The sequence below is a fragment of the Ambystoma mexicanum genome, chromosome 11 (genome assembly GCF_040938575.1).
Source record: "Ambystoma mexicanum isolate Mex_15411 chromosome 11, UKY_AmexF1_1, whole genome shotgun sequence".
Classification (NCBI taxonomy): Eukaryota; Metazoa; Chordata; class Amphibia; order Caudata; family Ambystomatidae; genus Ambystoma; species Ambystoma mexicanum.
The window spans coordinates 1,237,822,187-1,237,846,619 of NC_090934.1; the positions used below are offsets into that span (position 1 = coordinate 1,237,822,187).

The window sequence follows — 24,433 nt, forward strand, 5'->3', positions numbered from 1 at the left end:
CGCTGCCATGGACCGGCTGACACAATCTGCCATGTCCAAACCCGACTGAACGGCCTCACACATGGCATCCTTGCCATCCTGTACAATAGCAAGAAAACCATCCCATTCCTACCCCTCCGGGAATATGTTCAGCCGCCAAGGAAATACAGTTCCACAGAGTGTGCGTGAAACGTGACAAGGCACACACGGAGTTGGCTGCCTGTAAAGCCATACCCCCTAAAGAAAACACTTTCTTTGCCCAGCCATCAAAACTCTTGTCGTCCCTATCAGGAGGGCTGGTAGGGTACGACGCCTGCACCACCAAACTCTCCGGAGAGGGGTGCATGGTCAAGTAGCAGGGGTCACTACTGGCTGGATGGTATTTTTGCAGCAAAGACTTGCTCACTGCCGGGAGACTCTCCGGAGCAGTCCAAGCTGCAGTCACCCTTCTTTGCAAAGCCATATGGAATGGCAGTACCGGGTCAGTTGAAGGACCTTGGTCGAGGATGTCCATCAGGTCATCCTGCAGAAAATCCACAGGTGGCGCAGACCACCTCAAGTATTCCGTGACCCTCGACATTAGGCGCCGGTACGAGGACTCGGCATGGGTGCCAGGCTCAGGCCGACAGAACTCCATCTCTGGAGAGGTGTCCAGACCACTCGAGTCGTGCAGTGACCGACGCAAGTCTTCAATCTGGCTGTGAGCAGACAAAATCTCGGCAGGCACCTCCAAAAGGCACCAAAACTTCCTGAGATCCCTCATCCCCCTCAGAAATAAAATCCAGAGGTCGGAAAGAGGGCACAGAAAAAGGGACAAAGACATTCTTAGCCTTGGCCAGAGCCTTTCTGGGGGGTTCCACCGTGCCACGGGGTACCTCCGACAAAGCAGCCTCGAAAGGAGTCGACGGAATCGGCGTCGAGCGAGGCACCAACAACTTGGACGGCGTCGGCACAGGCCTCGAGGGCAGAGCCCCAAGCGTGTCCTTCGACAGCCTGGGCGCCGATGGTGTCGACGACTTCCTCGGAGGCGGAGCCTCGAGAGTGTCCCTCGACAACCTCGGCGCCACAGGCGTCGATGTCTTCTTCGAAGACTTCACAGGCTCATGCGGTCTCGAGGGCGTCGAGGACCGGGAACGGGCATGACTAGAGCGACCATCTTTGTCCGACCAGGACCTCGAAGGGGCCTGGTGGTTGCGACGACCGCTCGAGCCCGAAGGCGTATGAGCGGTGTCTCTAGCACGGTCACGGCTGGCGTCCTTCGATGGCGCGGACGGACCGGAGCCCTGTGATAGTAAAATCGCCATCATCTCCTTTCGGAAGGAATCCCATTCCCCAGGAGTGAACGCTTGTTGGGACAAGCAACCCACTGACGGGCAGGGTCCTCGGATGAGGACGGGGAAGGCGACCTGTGACGGCGCTTCCGTGAGTGCCTCGAAGAGGCAGAGGAATGGCGACACCGACTCCTGGACCGAGACCCCCCCGGACTCACGACGACTATGCGGAGAGTCGCCCCTCGAATCGTTCGTCGAAAGTCCAGTGGACCGCGACTTCCGGGGCTTGGCCACCCTTACCCACCAAGGGCTTCTTACGCTCCTGCAAGGCCTTCGATCTAAGCGACTGGCATTCGACAGTCATCCGTATCGTCGTCCTCCCCGAGGCACCAGAGGCAAGCGTCCAGTGTGTCCGTCAATGACATCTTGGACCCGCACACCGACACTTCTTAAAACCCGACCGCGGGGTGGAAGAAGCCGAAGACCTCATATCAATACACAAACAAGTTCGAAGAACCGAAATAACAGGATTCAGTAGAACCGAGGCGCGCCGAGATCTCTGAAGCGAACACGGAAAAAACGGAACTGAGGCTACGGGTGTCGTGTGTCCTACATCCGGTGATGTCCGCTGGACGGAGGCCCTCGAGGACAGCGTATCGACGCAGAAAGATTTTCCAAAGCAACACAGCTGTGGTGATTACTGTCATAGATATGGAATACATCGGAGGACCCAATCCCCTCGAATTTAGAGTACCCAATCAGATGGCGGAATAAAGAACTGCCTTACCAAAGGCCATATCTTGACCATGGATCGTATCCAGGAAATGTTTAACAAGTGTGGATAGAAGCCCATGTGGCTGCATCACAAGCATCACAAATATTCCGAATAGGAACTCCTTGTTGTAGGGCTGTAGAAGTAGCGACGGCCCTAGTGGAATGAGCTTGCAACCCTTCAGGAGGGTCCTTACCCGCCAATCGGTAACATTCAGTAATGGTGAGGATAATCCACCGGGACATGGTCTGTTTGGTAACAGCCTGGCCCAATCTGTGTCCAGCATATCCCACAAAGAGTTGATCGTCCACTCCGACATCCTAGAAATATAAAAGCTCAGAGCTCTCCTAGGGTCCAACCTATGGAGTCGCTCCTCTTCTTTACCAGGATGAGGAGGAGGATAGAAAGATGGAAGAACCACTTTGTGGCTTAAATTAAATTCAGACAGTACCTTAAGTAGAAAGGAAGGACATACCCTCAGTACAACCCTATCATTGTGAAACCCAGTAAAGGGTGGCTTAGATGAAAGTGCCTGCAATTCACTTACTCTGCAAGCAGAAGTAACCGCAAACACAGACTTGAAAGACAACCTCAAAGGGCAAGAGTGCAAAGGTTCAAAAGGAGCACCAATCAGGAATTTTAAAACCAAATTCAGATCCCAAACCGGCACCTGGAAAGCGGACGGTGGGAACACATTAGTGAGCCCTTTAAGATTCCTTTTTGATTTCCCAATTTCTTAAAGTAAGAACATTCTTCAGACGAGCGCTTGAAGAAAAGACAAAACCACAGGAATGGAACACTGAAAAGGATCAACATTTTTTCCTCTGCACCAGTCGCAAAACGTGCGCCAACGGTACAGGGATTTTGTTGCTGGCCTCCTGGCCGAAAGCAACACCTCCATCACAATATTCGGGAGGTCCCAATCCTTATACCTCAACCTTTCAGATAACAAGAGTGAAGTTTGAGAGTCCTGACCTCTGGAAGGGGAACCGGACACACCCCTCGGCCCACCTGCGGCAGGGAAGCCGTCGTGGAGTGCAGATGGACATTTCTAGAAGGTCCAGGTACCACGCTCTCCTGGCCCAATCCGGAGCAATGAGGATCATGTGGGATCCGAACCTCCGTAACCTCCTTCACACTTGAGGAATGACAGGGACTGGAGGAAACGCGTACAGTAGTGGGAATGACCAATCCACTACGAATGTGTCTCCTAAGGCTCCTTGGAGGACAATTCCCTTGAGCAGAATCTCTCGCACTTCCGGTTGACACTGGTGGCGAACGGATCCACTTGTGGGGTTCCCCAAAGGGCGAAGATCTTCAGAACGACTTCCTGAGCCAACTCCCACTCGTGACATCGTGCTCTGCCTGCTCAGAGCGTCTGCCGCCGCATTGTCCTCTCCGGCCAGGTGAACTGCTGAGCGCGAAATTCCTTGCTTGATTGCCCAGAACCAGAGCTGCATTGCCTCTCTGCACAACGGGAGTGACCCTAATCCCCCACCCACCTTTTTTTGTTGCGTTAATGCAGGGCCACTGTGTTGACTGTCATGATGAGGACACTTTCCTCGCACAGACGGCAGAAAAGCCTTCAGGGCCAGCCTGATGGCCCTCAGCTCCAACAGGTTGATGTGGAGTTTGGACTCCGACAGAGACCACCGACCACGTCAAGTCTTCAGCATAAGATCCCCATCCTGTGAGGGAAGCGTCCATCACTACAGTCACCTCTGGCCACGGTTGCCAAAACGGCTCCCCCTTCATCAGGTTCCCCTCGTTGGCCCAACACAGAAGATAATGGGAGACCGAGAGTGGAATCTGAACGGGATCCGACATCTTGCTTGAGAATTGCAATGACTGCAGCTTGAGGACCCATTGCAGGGATCTCATCCTCAGCCTTGCCTCTGGCACCAGAAAATGGAGGATGCCAGGAGGCCGAGCAACCTTAATAATTCGAAAGCTGGGAGACTCTGGGCATGTTGAAACTTGTCCACCATCCGCACAATGTGATGAGCCCTCACCTTGGGAGGCGAGCACTTCCCCAAGGACGTGTCCAACACAGCCCAGATGTACTGGAGCTGTTGGGAAGGTGTCGGATGCGACTTCTTGAAATTGAGGGAGAAGCCCAGCTTGTGGAGGGAACAGCAGGTGAGACCAAGGTAATCCAATGTTTGCTCGGGAGAACGCGCACGGATCAGCCAGTCGTCCAGGTAGGGGTAGACGTGAATTTCCCCCCCGGCTCCCTCGCCTGAGATATGCTGCCACCACCACCATGAGCTTGGTGAAGACCCTCGGGGTTGAGGTCAATCCGAATGGCAGGACCCGAAACTGAAAGTGCAAGTCGACAGCCACAAACCTCAGGTGCTTTCTGTGCTTGGAATGAATCGGCACATGAAAATAAGCATCCTGTAGGTCCAGATACACCAATCAATCCTGAAGTTGAAGGGCCTGGAGGACTTGAGAAAGTGACTATCTTGAACTTGTCCTTCCTGAGAAGGTTGTTCAACCAACGCCAATCCGGGATGGGTCTCAATCCCCAGTCTTTCTTTGGAATCAAAAAATACCATCCCTTGTTCCTCTCCGCTACAGGCACCAGTTCTATAGCGCCTTTCTCTACCAGGGTCAAGATTTCCTGCACAAGGAGCGGATCTGGAAGCTTCAAAGATTCCCGGTGGATTGTCAAGGCTGCTGTAGGAAGGGAAGGCAACAGCCGTGGGCTATGGTATCCAGAGCCCACACATCCGAAGCAATGGCTCGCCATTCTTCGAGATGCTGAGACAGTCTGCCCCCAACTGGCGAACCATGGGACATGGCCTCATGACTGTTTTGGAGCAGCAGCGGCAGCGTCTGAAAGCAAAGAGGCAGCTGCCTGAGCAGCTTTGGCACCTCTATTTCCCAGACCACCACAGGTACGCTGACCCCTTTGACTGGCGGCTCCTCTCGTTCTACCAAAGGAGAAGTAGTAACAAAAAACCTCCCCTCCACTGCTGTCCCCTAGGATGAAAAGGCGGAGGTTGACAGCTGTGCAAATCTGCGTATAACGGTGCTCGCAACCATGGACCAGCTAACAGTGTCGGCCGTGTCCAAACCCGACTTTCATCCTTGCCATCATGCATGAGAGCAAGGAACCCATTCCTTTCTTCCCCTTCGGGTATATGCTCAGCAGCAAGAGAAACAATTCCACAGAGAATCTTGCCAATGCACAAATGGAGTTGGACGATTTCAGCACCATACTCCCCGCAGAAAACACCTTTTGTGCTCAACCGTCGAAGCATTTGTCGTCCCTATCTGGAGGGAGAGATTGGGTATGCTGCCTGCCTCGCGGTGGCCATAGCCGCCTGAACCACCAAACTCTCAGGAGTGGGGTGAGATGAAAGGTAGCTGGGTCGCTACCGGAAGGGCGGTATTTTTAGTTCACGATTTGTTAACTGCCGGAAGAGATTCCGGGGTCTGCCACGCAGCCACCACCCTTTTCTGCAAGGTCAAATGAAAAGGTAACACCAGGTCAGTGGACGACCTTGACCAGAATATCCCTCAAGTCATCGTGAACAAAAGCCTCAGCAGGAGTTGACCAACCAAGATATTCTGTGACTCTAGCCATCAGTCTCCTGTAGGACGACTCAGCATGAGCACCAGGCTCAGGCCTGCCAAATTCCACCTCAGGAGAAGTGTCCAGGCCACTAGCATCATGAAGTGATTGCCTTAACTCTTCCAACTGACTATCCACTGAAAAGAAAGGCGCCACCTCAGGCTAAACAGGGTCAAAATCTAAATCCGACATCTCCTCCTCATAGACCTCATCCAGAGGGAGGTAAAAGTCTTGTCTCGGGACAGCCGAGGGTCTGGAGTCGTTAACAGGCCTTACAGACTTGGAAGTAGCCTTCCTTGGAGGATCCACCGTACCGGGGACCTCAGACGGAAAATCCTGGCCAAAAGGTCCAAAGGCGTTGAGGGCGCTGATGGCGCCGATGGCTTTGGCGTCGAGCGCGCCAACTGTTTCAGCGCCTACTTCGACCACGGTGCCGAGGGCTGGTACGAAGGTAAAGCTTTGACATCCGTATCCGAACTGTGCCCTGCGATTGGAAAATCACCCAACATCTGCTCCCTGAAGGCAGCCCATTCCTCCAGAGTCGAGGACTTTGTTGGACAAGCCACTTTCCTCGCGGCTCCAGCCTCTGAGGACGGGGAAGGCGACCAGTGACGGTGCTTCCTAGAATGCCAACACGAGGATGACGATTGGCGGGAACCACTCCGGGATCGAGACACCCGAGACTCCTTCCGACGCAGAGAGTCACCCCTCGAATCATCGGTGGACATACCCTTGGACTTCGATGTACGGACTTACTGGGTTTAGAACCCCTACCTACATGAAGCTTTCCCTTACGCTCCTGCAAGGCCTTAGCAGTCAGCGACTGGCATTTGGAACAGTCGTCAGTGTTGTGACTCTCGCCCAAGTACCACAAACAAATGCAATGCGAGTCGGTAATCAACATCGTAGACTTGCAGTCCCAGCAAGTTTTGAAGCCAGACCACGGAGTCGGAGGTGTTGAAGACATTAATGAGGAATACACAAGGCGCACCGATTCCCTGAAGCAAACACGTCTGTGGAAAAAATAGAACTGAGGCTACAGGCGCTGTGCGTCCTATTTATAACATCCGGTGATGTCACCCTCGACGGAGGCCTTCGAGGGACATCGACCAGACGCCATCGACACAGGACGCCCTCTGCCGAAAGAGTTTCGGAAGTACACAGCTGTGGACATTATATGTCAAAGATGTGGAATACGTTGGAGGACACAATCCATTCGAATTGAAGATTTTTACTAACATATGGGCCAATAGACTGGTTATATAAAAGAGACTTGATAGACTAGTCACAAGTAGCTTTTACATCGGATAGGTTTGGTTATAACATAAGAATGATTTTGGATGTGCTGGGGATGCATGGTAAAGAGGAGACACCTTCGGTATAGGCATTTTCCGATGCCGAGATAAAGTGAATTGCAAGTTTCTAGAATACACATTGCAGAAAATAGGATTCAGCCCAGTTTTCATGAAGGTGGTAAACTTTACATTGGGATACATCAGCGAAAGTGCAAACTAATGGTCCGATATCAGACTTGTTTCCGTTGTCACGAGGAACAAAGCAAGGATATCAATTTTCACCATATTTAATCTAGCTCTAGAAACGCTAGCAGCCTACATGAGAGAGTGGAAGAATACATGGAATTCGCATGGAAGATGAGAAACTGAAGATACTGGCATATGCAGATGATGCGATGATACTTCTTTCAAACCCTGTGGGGTCCGGTTTTTAAATCAATGTTTGACGAAGTGAGGAAACTGTCAGGACATCAAATCAATTGGGGAGTAAAACTGAAATTTTCCTGTCTCAGCTGCATGCGATATGGGCGTACTGGCATCATGGAATTGTAGTTGGTCACCGACCGGGAAGAAATACTTAGGAATACACATTATTCAGGAACTAAAGGTAATTGTTCAATTTAATATAGATCAAACCGAGAAACTTAGATACGAAAATGGTATGGATTAATGTTGACTGTATGGGCAAATATAAATGCAATAAAAATCGTCCTATCACCAAAGGTGCTGTATGTAATACAATCACTTCCCTTTGGGGACTGATAAAGGGTTTTACGGAAATGGATAACTTTTTGCAGAATTATTTGCGAGGGACTAGAAAACGTCAAAAAATCCCCAGATCCATTTTATTGCGTAGTGTAAAAGGCGGGGGATGCGGGTTTGGCTATGATCTTGTGAACTATCATCGTAGATTCCTCCTTTGGAAGGCAACACATTTTAATCATGGGGATGTGGTGATCCCACTTTGATTAAAACTGGAAAAATGCGTTTGTAAACCGTTTAAGCGTGACAATTTATACACAAGGTAAAGGTTGCGAGGGTCGGAGGGAATAAAGTTACAAACAATTGTTGCTACTAGGACAGCCTTGGGGTCCTGGTTTAAAAAGAATGATCAACCCATATGGTTACATTAGTTACATTATGATGCTTCAATTCGGCATAACTCAGCACTTCAAATTCAAAATAGAAGTCTATTTCGGTTTAGTTGGATTACACAAGGTATTTTATAAGTGAGATGTTCTAAAAGAGGGCATAGTATTAGAATTTGAAGAACTGCGGATACATTTTGGTCTAATTAGGAGAGAATTAGACCGTTGTAGTTACAGTCACTGTTGACCCTGAGAATAACTATGCTTGATAAACCGTTATAAACTAGGCCAGAAATGTGTAACCTATTTTATAGGTTTGACCACAGTGTGTCTACCTATATGAATGTAATGCCATTATAATCTGTCCATTTAGAGTCTTGGACAAAATTGAGAGGCATGGTCAGAAGATTTTAACTCGAGATATCGAGTAGGACTGGGAGGACTTGCTCAGAATTGGCCCAAGAGCTACGATGGGTAAAAGATTGAGATTAATAAGACAGAAAAGTGTAGGGCGCCTCTACTGCACATGCGGAAATGATAGAGGAACATTACATCAACTCCGGAACTCTGGAGTTGTTCACGAGCAGGTGTTTTCTGAAGGGACATTTTAGACAGGATAGGATTTTGAATGTTGCTTTCCCTAGGTCAGCTGCGCATGTAATATTACGTGGCGAGGAATGCTCAATTGCAAAGGAGCATAGTAAAGGAATTGATAAGGCTTTGGTGATTGGAGTGAAGCTGATTCTGAGAGTTTGGAAAACTAGGAAAAGGCCTGCTACAGAAGATTGGATAGTGGAGATGCAGATACTAATGTTAAATAAGGATCATGAAGATCATCTTAAATTATGGGGCCCCTTCAATAAGAGTGATTTTTTTTCTTTTTCCCTTACCTCTTTTGGTGTTGTGCTGTATGCGTCTTCGCCTATACTATGTGTTTGTCCATAGATTGAATTTTTAATGATTATAAAAAATGTACTGATATGTGAATACTAATTATGACTACAATGGTTTCATGATAGGTGCTATTACTCAATGCTTTTAGCAATGTTTATATCAGCATTCGAACAAGTCTTTGGAGTTTGTATGTTATTGAAATTCACATGTAATGGACTTGTTTGTAAAAATGAATAAATAAAATGTAAAAGAAAAAGATCTTTCCGAAAGATAACTTAATTCCAGTTTCCAACACCACAATTCGGAGCTCAAGCTTGTCCTAGAATATTTTTGTTGGTTGCACATCATGGCCATATTGTCCATTTGACTCAAACGAGGCTTCCCTGAAACCAAAATGCACTTCATTACATTGTCTCAAGGTTCAACGTAACATTGGATAAACTGCTCAACCCTCAGAGATGCACTTGCCATGTAAATCCACCACAACCTATTTCCATTGTTGCCTAGACTCTTGTAAGGAGTGTCAAAATTGAGTCTAGTGTGGGGAATCGGGAAGGCATCAAGTTGACTAAAATGGATTTTGGGGTTCTCCTGGTCATTCCTTAATGGAGGGATATCTGGAATAAGGAAATCAATCTTTATTGTGATGGAAATCATTTGCCTTGGTGTCCAATAATGTGGCAGATACGGAATAGGACTTCTTGACTCATAATACCTTCTCAGCATCAGCAAGTACATACACAACTATGGTGTAATCCCAATCACAGGGAAAATCCTAACGTTGAAGGTTCATCAACATGTCTTTGTTCGGGTAACCCATTGAAAACAAAGCCCTTCCACCAATCAGGCATTGTTATGTCACAAATTCCGATAAAGTCCTTTAAGTTAAACAATGTTTCCTGGCCACTGAAAGCTGACAAGCAGGAGAATCTCAGGAAGGATCTCAAGGGCATTAGCGCATGACTCAGTCGACCCTGAGCGGCGTGGGCAGTGTGCTGGAGGTCAGATTTAATTCATACCATTTGAAGTGAAACGTCTCAGCTTTGGGGAGACAATAATCCTCATCAAGTCCAGAAGTTAACAAAATAGCCTCTCGTGTTTAAAGTTCAGCAGGGATGAAGTGTCCATCTTGCTTACCCATGTTTTAAAGTCTCCGAGCACTTCATAAAGAGCGATGGCTATAGTTATTTTACAAAAAGGAGAGAAGACTTCAGAATTGGTCCAAATTATGTCTTACAGGAATAATCCCATCAACATCCCCAAAAAGAGTGCCTAAAATTGCAAAGAATAAAAGTAACATTGAAATAAAAAAACAGAACTACCATAGTAAATGGGAGAAGCTGGGAGAGAAAAGGGTTTCACAGTAAAACAATGTGAAAAACTATCCAAAGGGCATTCTGTGTTTGTATCAAGACAAATATGGTATATACTTTAAATTGCTCCATTGATGCAGGACATTGTAGATCAAAATCCACAAAGGCACAATGAGCTAGACACACTTTCCACACTAGCAAACAAAATCTGGTGACCAAAGACATTGGCATAAAAGCATGGTTAAGTGAAGGTAGAGGGGGGAGTAGATTATGTCAATTTCCTGCACTCCCAAACCTACACACAAGATGAGTCAAAAATATTCAACAGCAGAGGCAAAATAAGGTAATCATAGGGTAATCAGCAGAGTGCACAGATAGAAAAGGAACCTCTGATTATTATACCTCTGCAACTCCAATCACTGCTGCTTTGCGAAGATGTGTTCAAAGCTTTGTGGAGCTGCAGTAGAGGTAATTGTTAAGTAAAGGACTGCAGGGGAGAATGCATGATACCCAGTGGGTGAATTGATAAAAGTGCATGGCAGAACATGACATACCTTGTATGGCGAGATCTGCTTGGCACTCTATAGTTTCATTTGCATTCTCTGCTACACAGATGTAGGCCCCAGCATCATCTTCTGTGAGGTCACTTATCCGAAGACCTCCACCCGCCAACAGAAACCACCTATCAGAGCTTAAGAGAAAAAGCAGGTCACCTACAATCCATAAAACAAAATGTAGAGATCTGACAGACTGCATAGAGCTTGCAGCATAGAAACACATCATACAGTAACAGACCCGATTTGGACACCTGGGAAAGCAAAGCTGCTTCAGATTACATAATCTTACAAATTTCCAAATCTAGATGGGCTATTTCTTGTATAGCATAAATCTTCGTCTTAAATGAAACCGCAAAGCAAATCCTCATGCGACCCATATTTTACACCCCACACATCAGGTTAATCATATTTAACAAGCATTGCACGTACACAGCAATACCACTACTCATTTGCATAGGTCCTAAAGGCTTGCATGTTGAATAGAGTTACTCCTCAGGCACTGGAGATATAACCGGTAGGCACCCAAGACAGCAAGCTATACATCGAAGGTAAAACTGATCTTCAAAAGATCAGGTCTTAAAGAGCCACGCTGTATCTGGCTACAATATTGCTTGCAACTGTTGCGATTTGCTTCTGCCTCCCCCATTTAAACTGAAAATGAAGTGCAAAGGCTGTGTTGCAGGACATGCATGAATCAGAAAATGCACAAGATGTTACTCCTCCCTGGATAAGAGCACCAGAGTACTCAACTGGCTGAGACAAGTGATGACAACTCAGCACGGCCCTGTGCTTAGTAAAGCAATCAACGAATGTCACTCGAGGGAGGGTTACATTGCTGCCCTCGCGACTGCTTAACCAAATAATTTAATATTGATTTCCTCATGACAGAGTATTGCTCGCTGTTAATGGCGTGTTAGTTAAAAGCAGTTTAAACAGTGCAAGATGTAGTTATGCTGCAATGTCCTAGCATGTCCAAGATAAGCCTGCAAAAGACAGGCTGTGAGCATAGAATCCAAAGTGTGGAAATAACAGTCAGAGACACCGATTCTATCATAACAATGAGTGTATACAGCTTCCATGAAAACAGAAGAGAAGCCCTGCAGTCAGCAAGGTGTGGAGTATCGAGAATCTCCACACACAGCTGTTCAAGTGTGTAGAGCCCCCGACTTTGCTCTCAAAAGAAAGGGAGAAATCTGTAACTCATCAATCTAAGAGTAGGCTGGCTTTCTAACTGCTAGGAAAGAGCCTACCAACCATACAAGGGAGCAGCATATACCAGCCGCAGTAGAGCAAGAACGAAGCAGAACCAAGCATTAACAGCACAAAGCAAAACCTAAGCTAAGTCCCAAAAGTGCAAAAATGCACAAAAAAGGTACATCCTGAATCCTACTCCCAGATTTGCAAGGGTATTCACTAGGATAGTGCACTGGAACTTGTATCAAACTGTGCTTTGTAGGGTATGTAAACTAAGTAATATATAAAGTGAGTGCTAACCAAGCTGCGTTTGTGTGGGCGGGGGAGGTGGAGGCTTGTGTCGCCCGAGATTATAGCATTAGGTACATTTCTTATGGCACTGTCGCGCTTGGTCCATTTGTAGAAAGTGTCCTCCTGATTTTCTGCAGGGAAAGAAACAGCTTGCCTTTGGCATTGGAGCAGTATTCCTGTGCTGAGGGCTGGCACACATCTTTCCTCTATCCCCCAAGTTATCTACAAGTTAAGAAACCAAGCCCACCATCTAATTTACACCTTATGCAAGGGACATTACACTGTTGTGGCATCGACAAAGATCTGTGTTTGTCGCAACATGTGTTGGCTGTGGTGGATATAAACAAACGTGGCAGCGTAGACTCATATCCGAGTGCCATCAGCAAAGGGGTGATCACGAATGCCAAAGGAGGAAATGAGTTTGTTGAGGGAGGTGGTGTATGGGGTGAAGAGAAGTGGGCGTAGAACTGATCCTCGAGTAACCCTCACACCATAGGGTGCTGGGGAGGAGGTGCTGGGGTACCATGAGATGGGCAGAGTGGTCAGAAAGATAGGCAGACAATCAGTCGAGTGTTGCTGCAGTCGAGGAGGGAAAGGGTTTGAAGGAGAGAGGAATGATCCCCAGGGTCAAAGGCAACATATAAGTCTAGAATGACGGAAATGGAGGAGAGGTAAGAGTGGGGGGCAGTGTTAGGAGAATTGGTGATATTGCTGCATGCAGTTTCAGTTGAATGTTTGGACTGGGATCCAGATTGGAGGGCGGCAGAATATGTGTTTGAAGACAATCCACTCAAGATTTTGAGAGTGGTGGCGAAGGAGCGGGATTGGTCTGTAGAAGAGAGATTGTTTGGGCCAACAGTTGTTTCCTTGAGGAAAGGTAACACTGGCCTTTTTGAAACAGGCTGGGAATATACTGGGAGGAAATGTCTACTGCTGTGCAGAGAACAGGGATGAGTAGTGACTAAACTTCCTACAAAGCCCCACACTTTTACTAAACCAGCACTGATTGCGTTAATGATGGTGAAGCGGCACAGCCTGTAAGGTATACCTCCTTTGCCATGTGTGGTAGCACAAGCTATACTCTTCAGGTGGAGCGTGAGTTGATAAGAGTAGTAGCCCAAACAACTTGAGTGCAAAGACACCAAAATAAAAGAATGTCCAATCAAAGTTTTATTTTTATTTTTCAAAAGGAATAGCACACAAATGTAGGAAACTAACAAAAAAAGTAGCAAAAACCCACGCTGGTATAGAAAACAAATATAGATGGTTGTAGAATAGCACTCTAGGTAGAGGAGCAGATTTCTTAAAAGAAACAGGCAGAGAAAGGGGCTTAAGAATCTGTTGTGCAAAAGCGGGCCAGGGTGAACAATGCCACTTCACAGTACCCTATTCTTGCCCTTCTGGGCTGGGCACCTTCAGTCCAGGCTTCAAGGAGCTTCCTGAGGTGGTGATCCAGTGTTTGATTTGTGAGATGTTCAACTGGATCTAACAGACAGGGTTGTCCAAGCAGCCATGGCACTTGGCACCAAGAACCTTTTGACAGAGAAGCAATGTCTTGGTTGGTTTAGCTAACAAGCAGTTCAATGCAGGAATCCAGGCCCAGTGCTGTTCCTTTCTGGGTTGCTTGCTGGGAGGTCTACGTCCAGAGATAAAGAGCATTCAGGGACATGGTGGGTCCATCAGTTCTGCACTCACACTCAAGGGAGCAGAGCTGGTTTCCACAGGGAATCCTTCACCTCCAGTGAACAGACAGCAGTGAAGCTTTGGTCCAAAATCAGTCAACCCCCACTGTTCCATGAATGGTTAGGGGACAGACCTCACCTATACCTTGGAAATCTTCACCTCTATGGCAGAGGACTTTGGAATGAATTGCAAACCCAACAGAGCTTCAAATGTGTATCTTTCTCTTTAATGCCCAAAGATAAATCAAATAATGAGGGAGTGCTCCTCTCCTTTTAAATGGAAACATGACACAGGGCATGTGTCTAAAGCAAGTCTGCTTTAAAGGCATGGTCTAGTAAAAATGTTTATTGTCCCTATGGGTCGGCCATGTTTTTTTAAGCCTAAGTGGCTCGATTTTAGAAAACTTTCCTATGGACCTTACCCGACTTTTCGGCCATTAAACGCACGCGAAAACAAGCACCAGGGAGCCGCCATTTTCTGATAATCCTACCTTTTCCCCCCATCGCCCTGGCTGACCTGCTTTTGCGGCACTAAATCAATTCCCCCGCCCCTGAGCCTGACATTATCAAAGCATTCATATTCCCCGCCTCGCTCCGTGACGTTACTGTGCTGCGTAGGCAAACGCGCCCAGTCGTCTTCTGCGCGACTCCACACAAAACCCGGAAACCAACACAGATCAACTCACAACACAGCGCGCCACAATTCGGAATATGAAACTGTACTTTAAAATGAAACAGCAACACGGTACATTTGGTAAAGTACACTTATTTGACATTAAATGTTTAGAGAATATTCAGCAATTGCCATATGAACTCCGAAAGCCATTTATTTTCTTTTATCTGTATCCGCAATAACTGTTCCGTTTCATCTTGAGTCACGCGCTGTTCCTTTATGGCACACAGGGTGTTCATTTTCGTAAAAAGAATCACTTTGGAAGCACGGTGAACCACAAGGCTGTTCCATCAAGTAGGCACTAGGCCAGCGTAAAGGTTGATATGTTGCTTCTAGCCACTAGTACAGCGTAAGGGCATTTGGGCCCTTGCCGATCGTCCCATAATATGGTGATCATGCTCCAGTTGTTGACACGAAGCTGCAGGTGTCTGCTGAAGAATCCATCCGCCGGTGTCTCAAACAGATGGCAGTGGCAGAATGGGATCAAATACCCGTTATGAAAACAAAAAAATTATAATTAGTCTCGCTAGCCGAACTTCATTAATATTACTCATTTCATTTATTACGGCCGATCAGAAACTATTTGCTTGCAAGGATAGTTCAATGGAGTATGTTCGGCTCTAAAAATCAATGCGAAAAGTAACGAGATAAATCGAGGCCAACACACAATGATAAACGACAGTTAGTCTACATACTTGAGGAATGATATGATATGGCATTTGTAACGCACCTATACTCAAGTGTTTCTAGGCGTGACGAGGCAGGTGGGGAACAAGGGCAGACAGACAACGATCCTACTAGGCCAGGTGTCTTTCTGATCGCGCATGGGGAAGGGCTGTACATGGTTAGTTGAATACAAATTAAATAATAGGGCCAGCTGGTGGCAAGTGCAAGGTAAATGCCGGGAGAAGGGGCTGAAGGATACAGAGACAGTCCCGTAGTGCAGGTAGGCAGTGCAGGGAAAAGTGGCTGGGCCAAGGACCGAGATCGGTGAGACCAGTGGTCCTGCATGCCCATGTGCCCACTACGAACACCTTTTACTTGCTTTTCCTAGCTCTTCATTCATTTATTCATGCATCCATTCATTAAATCTTCATTCCGGTATAAAAGCGTGTAAAGATTTACTTACATTATATTTGAAATTTCCATTGTGTCTCTTCGTAATGCAGTCTGTAAAACGGACCGTGCTCTTGACAACGATTTTTCGTATACTGAACTAAAATGAAACTCGGTCTAGTTTCTGAATTTTCTGCCTTATCGTCTTACGTTATTGCGCACTCCCTTCAAATTTAGTTCTTTCGGCATGGTCCCTGTCTCAAGGTCAAAAAACAATAGACCCTTATACTTCCAGTGCGACTTGTGGGCCTCATCTGGGCGCTGTCCTTCGCATTCTTTATTTGCAACATCACGTAGTATAGGCATCTGTGAGAACTTGAAGTTTAGAATCCGTCTATGTAGTGCGCCTCAATGTGCTAATGCGAACTGGCTTCTCTCCCAAATGCCACGGCCCGCTTGGCTGGCGCGTTCTAAGTGCCCCAATTTTGTCCCCGTTGTCTGCGAGCTTTTCAGCCCAAATTGAGACATTTAATTTTTTGCGGAAGGTCAGGGAAAGTATAAAGTACCACAGGAGTTGAGTTAAAAGTGAGATTTATTGTTTGTTTTATTATTTGCAATATGCAAGCCTCCCCTCCGTTAACAGTGCACAGCATTTACATTTACATGATGAGACATGAGAAAAATATATACATACACATATGTGAGGTGAAGAGAGAATTCAAAGATGACACCCAGCTTGTTCGCCACCCATGATGGTGAAGGTAGGGGTTAGGTTTAAAGGTACACTGTACGATGAACATTTATTTACAAAAAGACAATCGTATTGCAATTATTTAAACCGGGATTTGTACTTCACAATCAGCTGTGCTTCGGGTGGGCATGGCACAGTCGCAATGTTCGGTGGCAATGGATCACTGCTCTGCACAGAAACGTCCAAAATTCCATATCTGTGTTTCGCTAACACAGCAACAATAAGGCCTTTCACAAAGTCGAACTGCATTTCATCATAGACTGGTTTGATCACCCATTGCTTCGTTTTGAAAACACCCTAGTGTAGCGAGGCATCCTTACTTTACCCCTAGTCCTAGATTGTTCACGTCCGACATTGCTGTTATGGGCCAAGACCGCTAGTAGAGTGCGATGTTTCATGCCCCGAAAGCTAAAATGCAAGCGCTTTGGCCTGTACTTTAGGCACATATTGTGGAACACCTCCAAATCTCCTGTGTGACAGAATTCTGTCAGTCCTCTCGAATCTCTTGATAGAGTTTTGTCGAAAACAATCTTCTCAATGGCTTTGTGTGTCGGTGAAGATGGAATCAACCACCACTTCTTCCGTGCCTCCTCTGGGGACTAAGGGCCATGTTCACATTGGTGGAAATGTTAATTTGCTGTCAAGCGGTGAACGTTAGTACAGTGGTGCATCAGTGACCGCCATTTTTCAAGTAGTATTTCCACTGACCCCCTCACAAGTTTTTGAGCTCCACCAAAGATGGTTGGTGATAGAATGTGACGACTGCAAAATACTTTCAAAACCTTTTTTTTTCCCTGCAGCCGAGATTTTCTTATTGATTGATTTAGCAAGATGCCATACGTCAAATTGATGTTTAATATGTGGGAACTGCTCTCTCATTGTCTTGGCAATTGAAACGTGTCTATCCGTGGCTATGAGGTCGATGTGCATTCCCCTTGATTGTAGATATTCCACTTATTTTATAAATCCTAGTTTCTCCATGGCCACTGACGATGTACATTGTGTTACCTGCACGACTACCGAACTCACAATTTTCTTACTATCCATGTCCTGAAAGTGGTAGGTGCAGTACTTGGCAGAAAATCCAGGGCTGTCGCACTGTCCATCGCCGGCTAGCCTGAATCGTTTGCCTTCGAATGTACTTGCTGAGACAATTGTTCAATTTTCCAAGCATCACTAATGGCCGGAAACAGATAATCACGTTGGTATATGTAGTACAGCGCTTTAGAAATGAAATGGAGTCCCACAAACTGAAAGAAAGCCTCTAACTTTCTAAAACTGGAGCCACTAAAAAGTGATGCAGCTGCACACAGTAGATTGCCTGCTGGCAGTTTCCCCAGCATCGGTTGTGCAGACCATGAGAACCTATGATTTAATCTACAGGCGGCATTTATTTTGACGTTACTGCCTTTTATTTGACGAGTCACATTAATCAATGGCTTCCCACATACTTTCCCTCTAATGGAATGCACACATTTCAGCATACTTCTAATTTCCATCAAACAACTGTCGAATACAATGTATTTGCTCTCTTTCATTAGACTGTCATCCTGTGTCAACGTTGTTTCGGCCTGTGACGTTGTGGAGATTTCAACACATTGGAAAGTAATATCGCTGATATCAAGTTCTGATGCGTCTATGGATGCTGCGGCTGGTTCATTCTCTGTCATTTCGACATCTATTACTTCAACATTGATGGGAGAACACAACAATGTCGACAGGTTTTTTGGTGGCAAATTTTTGGCGGGTGTAGATTGTGTAAATTGATCTGCAACTACTTCAGAGCTATCTTCAATACATTCAATAACATCTTCTTGTGGTGGTGCGGTCGCACTGTAGCTATGGTCCAATGCAACTTTGCTGTAGTCTCCAAACACAGTTAATTCATGTTCTGGCCATTTGACATGAGCATCTCGAGCCTGAACACGCCTCGCCTCAATTAATAGTTCCTCCATAGTGTACACGTTCTGGCAAGCCACATCTCATTCGCTTCACTGTCTGTGTGTGTCTAGTTCTGACACCCACGGGTAACTGGAGGAGAGATTGGAAAAGGGATGTTCAGTTTAAACACAAGATGGAGTGTAGTAGAATTGACTGGAAAAAAACATAAAATAGTCCCCAGCACAAACATTTTTTTAAAGTTAATAACTGTTTGTAACCAACCTTTTTTTGTTTTTTTTTCTTTGCAACTTTTTTGACTCGACCTTCAACATCTGCACGCTGTAGCTCCGATTCGTTTCCGCATGTCCTCCCTTCCTCTTGAGCTGCAATGACTATATTTTCTGTATCCGCATAGACAGCACGGAATGAGGCTCCATCGTCTCCCTGAAACATAGTACTTTCATTACTATGTATCAAAATATTGTTAGCATAAAACACACGTGAGGACGAACACACAGGTACATCTCAATAGCCAAACACGATTTAAACATTGTGTGCAACAATCAAACGACAAGTATTCGACCAGTGATTATCTATTTCGATGGAACTGTCAGTATCCATACCTCTGGCTCTGCATGGACTGCCATGAATGGTTGTATTGGAGAGGAGGCATCCGAATCTCCCTGAAACACAGTACTTGCATTAGTATGCTTTTCAATATTGGAAATGCAACACACACTTGGGGTCGACAGCATATAAGAGATAACCACAAATGATGCATTGTCCAAAAGAATCAAGGAAAATCCAAATATGATCACATTTCATCGATTTATTTCTCCGATTTATTTACATCTGCATCATCTAAATTGAATGTTGTGATTGTAGTGGAAGCTTCGTCGTCTCCCTGAAACACAGCACTTGCGTTAATAGGGAAGAAAGTATAGCAAATGGAATCACGTTATATGATGTTATGTTATGTTATTTTGCATTTATATAGCGCCTTATATACCATTGGTATGGTCTGAAGGCGCTGGTAGGTTGAACGCCCTTGGGAACCGAAGTTCGGGTCAGCAGAGAGAGTATAGAGAGTCCAAAGGTGCGTGTGCGCACCAGGTATGTGTGCAGCTGGTGCGGAATTCGTGTGGTAGCTGCTTCTTAGCTGTAGGTGTGGTGGTTGAGAGATCAGGAGAATGTGTTCGCTCTGGCAGGATTTATCCAGACCGAGTGTGGCTGCGTTAGGCCTGAGGAGAACGCCTGGCTGGGGGGGTGAAACCAGCAGTGTTTACTTAGAGTGATGGGGAGTGAGCAGGAGATGTTGATATGAGAACAGTTATACCGAATGGTGCATAGTATCTCTGTGTTCTAGTTGAGTGGTGGTGTAAAGAAGAGAGTAAGCGTGGGGTGTGGTATGATATATGCTCTTACAAATGTTCCCTGCATTCCACTTTGTACAGAGAGGCTATTGCGGTCACTTCAAATGTAACTTTCCTCAGAAAGCACTGGGAGCACTTTCTAAGATCACAGGGATGCGATTGGGTACACTTCTAAATGCAATTGTGCACACTTCTAAATGCAACTTTTTGGAGAGGCTATTAGGAACAACTTCTAAATGCGCTTGGGTACACTTCTAAATCCAATTGGGCACATTTCTAAATGCAACTTTTCTCAGAGGGACTATTGGGCACAACTTCTAAATGCAATTGGGTACACTTCTAGATGTAATTGGGCACATTCTAATGCAGCTTTCTCAGGGAGGCTATTGGTCAAACTTCTAAATGCAATTGGGTATACTTCTAAATGCAATTGGGCACACTTCTAGATGCAACTTTCTCAGAGAGGCTATTGGGCACAACTTCTAATGCAATTGGGCATACTTCTAGATGTAATTGGGCACATTCTAATGCAGCTTTCTCAGGGAGGCTATTGGTCAAACTTCTAAATGCAATTGGCGATACTTCTAAATGCAATTGGGCACACTTCTAGATGCAACTTTCTCAGAGAGGCTATTGGGCACAACTTCTAATGCAATTGGGCATACTTCTAGATGCAACTTTCTCAGAGAGGCTATTGGGCACAACTTCTAATGCAATTGGTGATACTTCTAAATGCAATTGGGCATACTTCTAGATGCAACTTTCTCAGAGAGGCTATTGGGCACAACTTCTAAATGCGATTGGGTACACTTCTAAATGCAATTGGGCATACTTCTGGAAGCAACTTTTCACAGAGAGGCTATTGGGCACAACTTCTAAATGCAACTTTCTCAGAGAGGCTATTGGGCACAACTTCTAAATGCAATTGGGCATACTTCTGGAAGCAACTTTTCACAGAGAGGCTATTGGGCACAACTTCTAAATGCAACTTTTCACAGAGAGGCTATTGGGCACAACTTCTAGATGCAACTTTTCACAGAGAGGCTATTGGGCACTTCTAAATGCAAATTTTCTCAGAGAGGCTATTGGGCACAACTTCTAAATGCAATTGGGCACACTTCTAAATGCAATTGGGCACACTTCTAAATGCAACTTTTCTCAGAGAGGCTATTGGGTACAACTTCTAAATGCAATTGGGCACACTTTTAAATGCAACTTTTCTCAGAGAGGCTATTGTGCACAACTTCTAAATGTAATTGGGCACACTTCTAAATGCAATTGGGCACACTTCTAAATGCAATTGGGCACACTTCTAAATGCAATTGGGCACACTTCTAAATGCAACTTTTCTCAGAGAGGCTATTGGGCACAACTTCTAGATGCAATTGGGGATACTTCTAAATGCAACTTTTCAGAGAGGCTATTGGGCTCAACTTCTAAATGCAATTGGGCACACTTCTAAATGCAACTTTTCTCAGAGAGGTTATTGGGCACAACTTCTAAATGCGATTGGGAACACTTCTAAATGCAACTTTTCTCAGAGGGTCTATTGGTCACAACTTCTAGATGCAATTGGGGATACTTCTAAATGCAACTTTTCAGAGAGGCTATTGGGCTCAACTTCTAAATGCAATTAGGCACACTTCTAAATGCAACTTTTCTCAGAGAGGCTATTGGGCACAACTTCTAAATGCAATTGGGCACACTTCTAAGTGCAATTGGGCACACTTCTAAGTGCAATTGGGCACACTTCTAAGTGCAACTTTTCTCAGAGGCTATTGGGCACAACTTCTAAATGCAACTTTTCTCAGAGAGGCTATTGGGCACAACTTCTAAATGCAATTGGGCACACTTCTAAATGCAATTGGGCACCCTTCTAAATGCAACTTTTCTCAGAGAGGCTATTGGGCACAACTTCTAAATGTAATTGGGCACACTTCTAAATGCAATTGGGCACACTTCTAAATGCAACCTTTCTCAGAGGGTCTATTGGGCACAACTTCTAAATGCAATTGGGCACACTTCTAAATGCAATTGGGCACACTTCTAAATGCAACTTTTCTCAGAGAGGCTATTGGGCACAACTTCTAAATGCAATTGGGCACAACTTCTAAATGCAATTGGGCACACTTCTAAATGCAACTTTTCTCAGAGAGGCTATTGGGGACAACTTTTAAATGCAATTGGGTACAACTTTCACATGCAAGGGACAGGGTTTCTGAATGCAATTATAATGAATTTACGGTGGTGATGCTTTGTTAGATGAGTGGTAGGGTAGTATGGCCTGAGATCGTTGCTTCTGGCCCCGCCCTTGCCACACTTACTTGTTGTTGGCTTCTTGCTTCTCCTGCGGATACCTGCAGATACGATCTGGGGTTGTCCATGAAGGAGTTGTCCTTTGCCTCGGGTCCTTAGCCGCAGGGGCTGCCGGGCAGAGGGCTGCCCTAGGAGAACTGGTAATGGCGGGGGGTCCTCTCAGCTTGACCAATCAGAGCGGGGGGGGGGCGGTCCGGGAGGCAGGAGGGAGGGAACCAGGAAGCGGGTGCGGGGATGGGGCAAGGAGCGCGGCAAGGGGGATTAGGGCCTGGAGGCACCCAGATTTTCCCAATTCAAACAAAATGCGCCCAATTTCAGGCAAAACGCCTTACCAGTACCTACTCCTCGGCCGCGATGGAAGTGGCACTCGAGGAGGCACCCAGGTCGCTAGACCTCACGCACAGGGAGACACAGACCAATCAGAGTGGGGGGGGCGGTCCGGGAGGCAGGAGGGAGGGAACCAGGAAGCGGGTGCGGGATGGGGCAAGGAGCGCGGCAAGGGGGATTAGGGCCTGGGGGCACACAGATTTTCCCAATTCCAACAAAATGCGCCCAATTTCAGGCAAAACGCCTTACCAGTACCTACTCCTCGGCCGCGATGGAAGTGGCACTCGAGGAGGCACGCAGGTCGCTAGACCTCGCGCACAGGGAGACACAGACCAATCAGAGGGGGGGGGGGCGGTCCAGGAGGCGGGAGGGAACCAGGAAGCGGGGATGGGGCAAGGAGCGCGGCAAGGGGGAAAGGGGGATTAGGGCCTGGGGGCACACAGATTTTCCCAATTCAAACAAAATGCGCCCAATTTCAGGCAAAACGCCTTACCAGTACCTACTCCTCGGCTGCGATCACGCATGATGGAGCCGTTATTATCCATACCTCGTGCTGCTGAAGAATATCTATGGATGTTGCAAATGTAGAGCGCACTTCCGAAAGCTGTTGCGCCGATTCGTATACGCATGTTCCCACTTCCACTTCCCCTGGAATTACTTGAATGTCAGGCTCTGCATCAAGTGCAGGGGTTGACGCTCCATCAACTTCCTGAAACATAGTACTTGCATTAGTGAGGATTACAATAGTGAAAACATCACACACCTGGGGTCGACAGCACAGGTACATATCAACGGCTAACCACGAATGAAACATTGTGTAGAACAATCAAACGACAAGAATTCCAGCTCTGATGATGACGCTCGATGGAGCTGTCACTATCCATACCTCCTGCTGTTGAAGAACATCTAGAAATGTTGTAGATGTGGCGGACGCTTCAGCATCTCCCTGAAAGACAGTACTTGCATTAGTATGGATAACACTAATTATAACTGAAAACAAACACCAGTGGACGATAACTAAGGTGTATATCAATTGGAAAGCACTAACCAAACATTCAGTAAAATGATTACACGATAAAATAAAAATATTACTTGACATGCATAAAACAGGTCTGTAGCGGATTAGCCTAGTGAGATTACCTGATAAGCGCTAGAAGTGGTTGATAGCAGCGACCACGTCAAGGATGTAGAATGTTCTTGCTTCAGATTCAAGGGATAGTCAAGAAGTTGTAAAGGTAAATTAATGATTGATAATGAAATGCCAATATTAAAAATAGCCATGTAAGGCGACAGAGTACTTGTAAAATGCTCAATACAGCACAGTTCCCTGTTCCCATATATATACATTGCGTTTGTGGGTTATGAAATTGAAAAAGAATATATTGGTAAATGTCATTATTCAAAAAACTATACACTCATATCAATATCGAAATTATTACAAGGGATAGAACACCTACAATATCAATTAATCCGTTCGGATACCTACACACTACCGCAAGGCCTAAAGCTAAATCCGGACACTTGACTCACCGGTGGCGGAATGTGGACGAATAGAGTGGGAATAGCGTTTGAGCAATTTCCGTGTTGTTCGCCGTTTATTCTTCTTTGTTACCCAAGATGTTGTGTACATGTCCAAGGAAAAGTGCCAGCTGCAGATGCGGTATCGATCACCCCTCTTGTCCTGTAAGACTTGTTGGACTCTACTTTCCAGCTCATCCAGTGGATATCCGCAATGTCTGACCCATTCTCTTATTCGATCAACAGTTTTCGGGAATACATGCATTGTAGTGCCTTCAGATTTAGCATGGGTCTTCGAAGGGCAACCGCTAATCGAACAGGCAGGCATTGTTGATAAATATGAAAAGTAAATATCGACATTATTATACAATCTTCAAGAATAAAGATTTGATACAAAAGTAAATGAATCATACAATGATCAATGCAAGGTTTGTTTTGGTCGCAGGAACTATACCAGTTCATTATGTGCGGCTTAGTATTTGCATAAGTTGCAGAAATGTATAAATGTGACTAAAAACTGAACATGCGACTCATCCCTTGGATGTTCTGTATTGCACGAGAAGGAAACATGCTTACATTATAGACTGGAACCCCGAAGGGTGCAATTCGATGACAATAGACA

The 24,433-nt window shown here is 46.0% G+C and overlaps 1 protein-coding gene across 9 annotated transcripts in view; it reads right to left on the bottom strand.

Moving 5' to 3' along the window:
* NEO1 (neogenin 1) overlaps nucleotides 1-24,433 on the bottom strand; it is a 1,161,518-nt gene that overhangs the window by 511,225 nt on the left and 625,860 nt on the right. For all 9 annotated transcript variants that reach the window (XM_069624609.1, XM_069624607.1, XM_069624606.1 and 6 more), the window contains exon 5: nucleotides 10,747-10,883. In XM_069624609.1, the coding sequence (XP_069480710.1) occupies nucleotides 10,747-10,883 (137 nt within the window). The remainder of the gene's footprint in view (nucleotides 1-10,746; nucleotides 10,884-24,433) is intronic.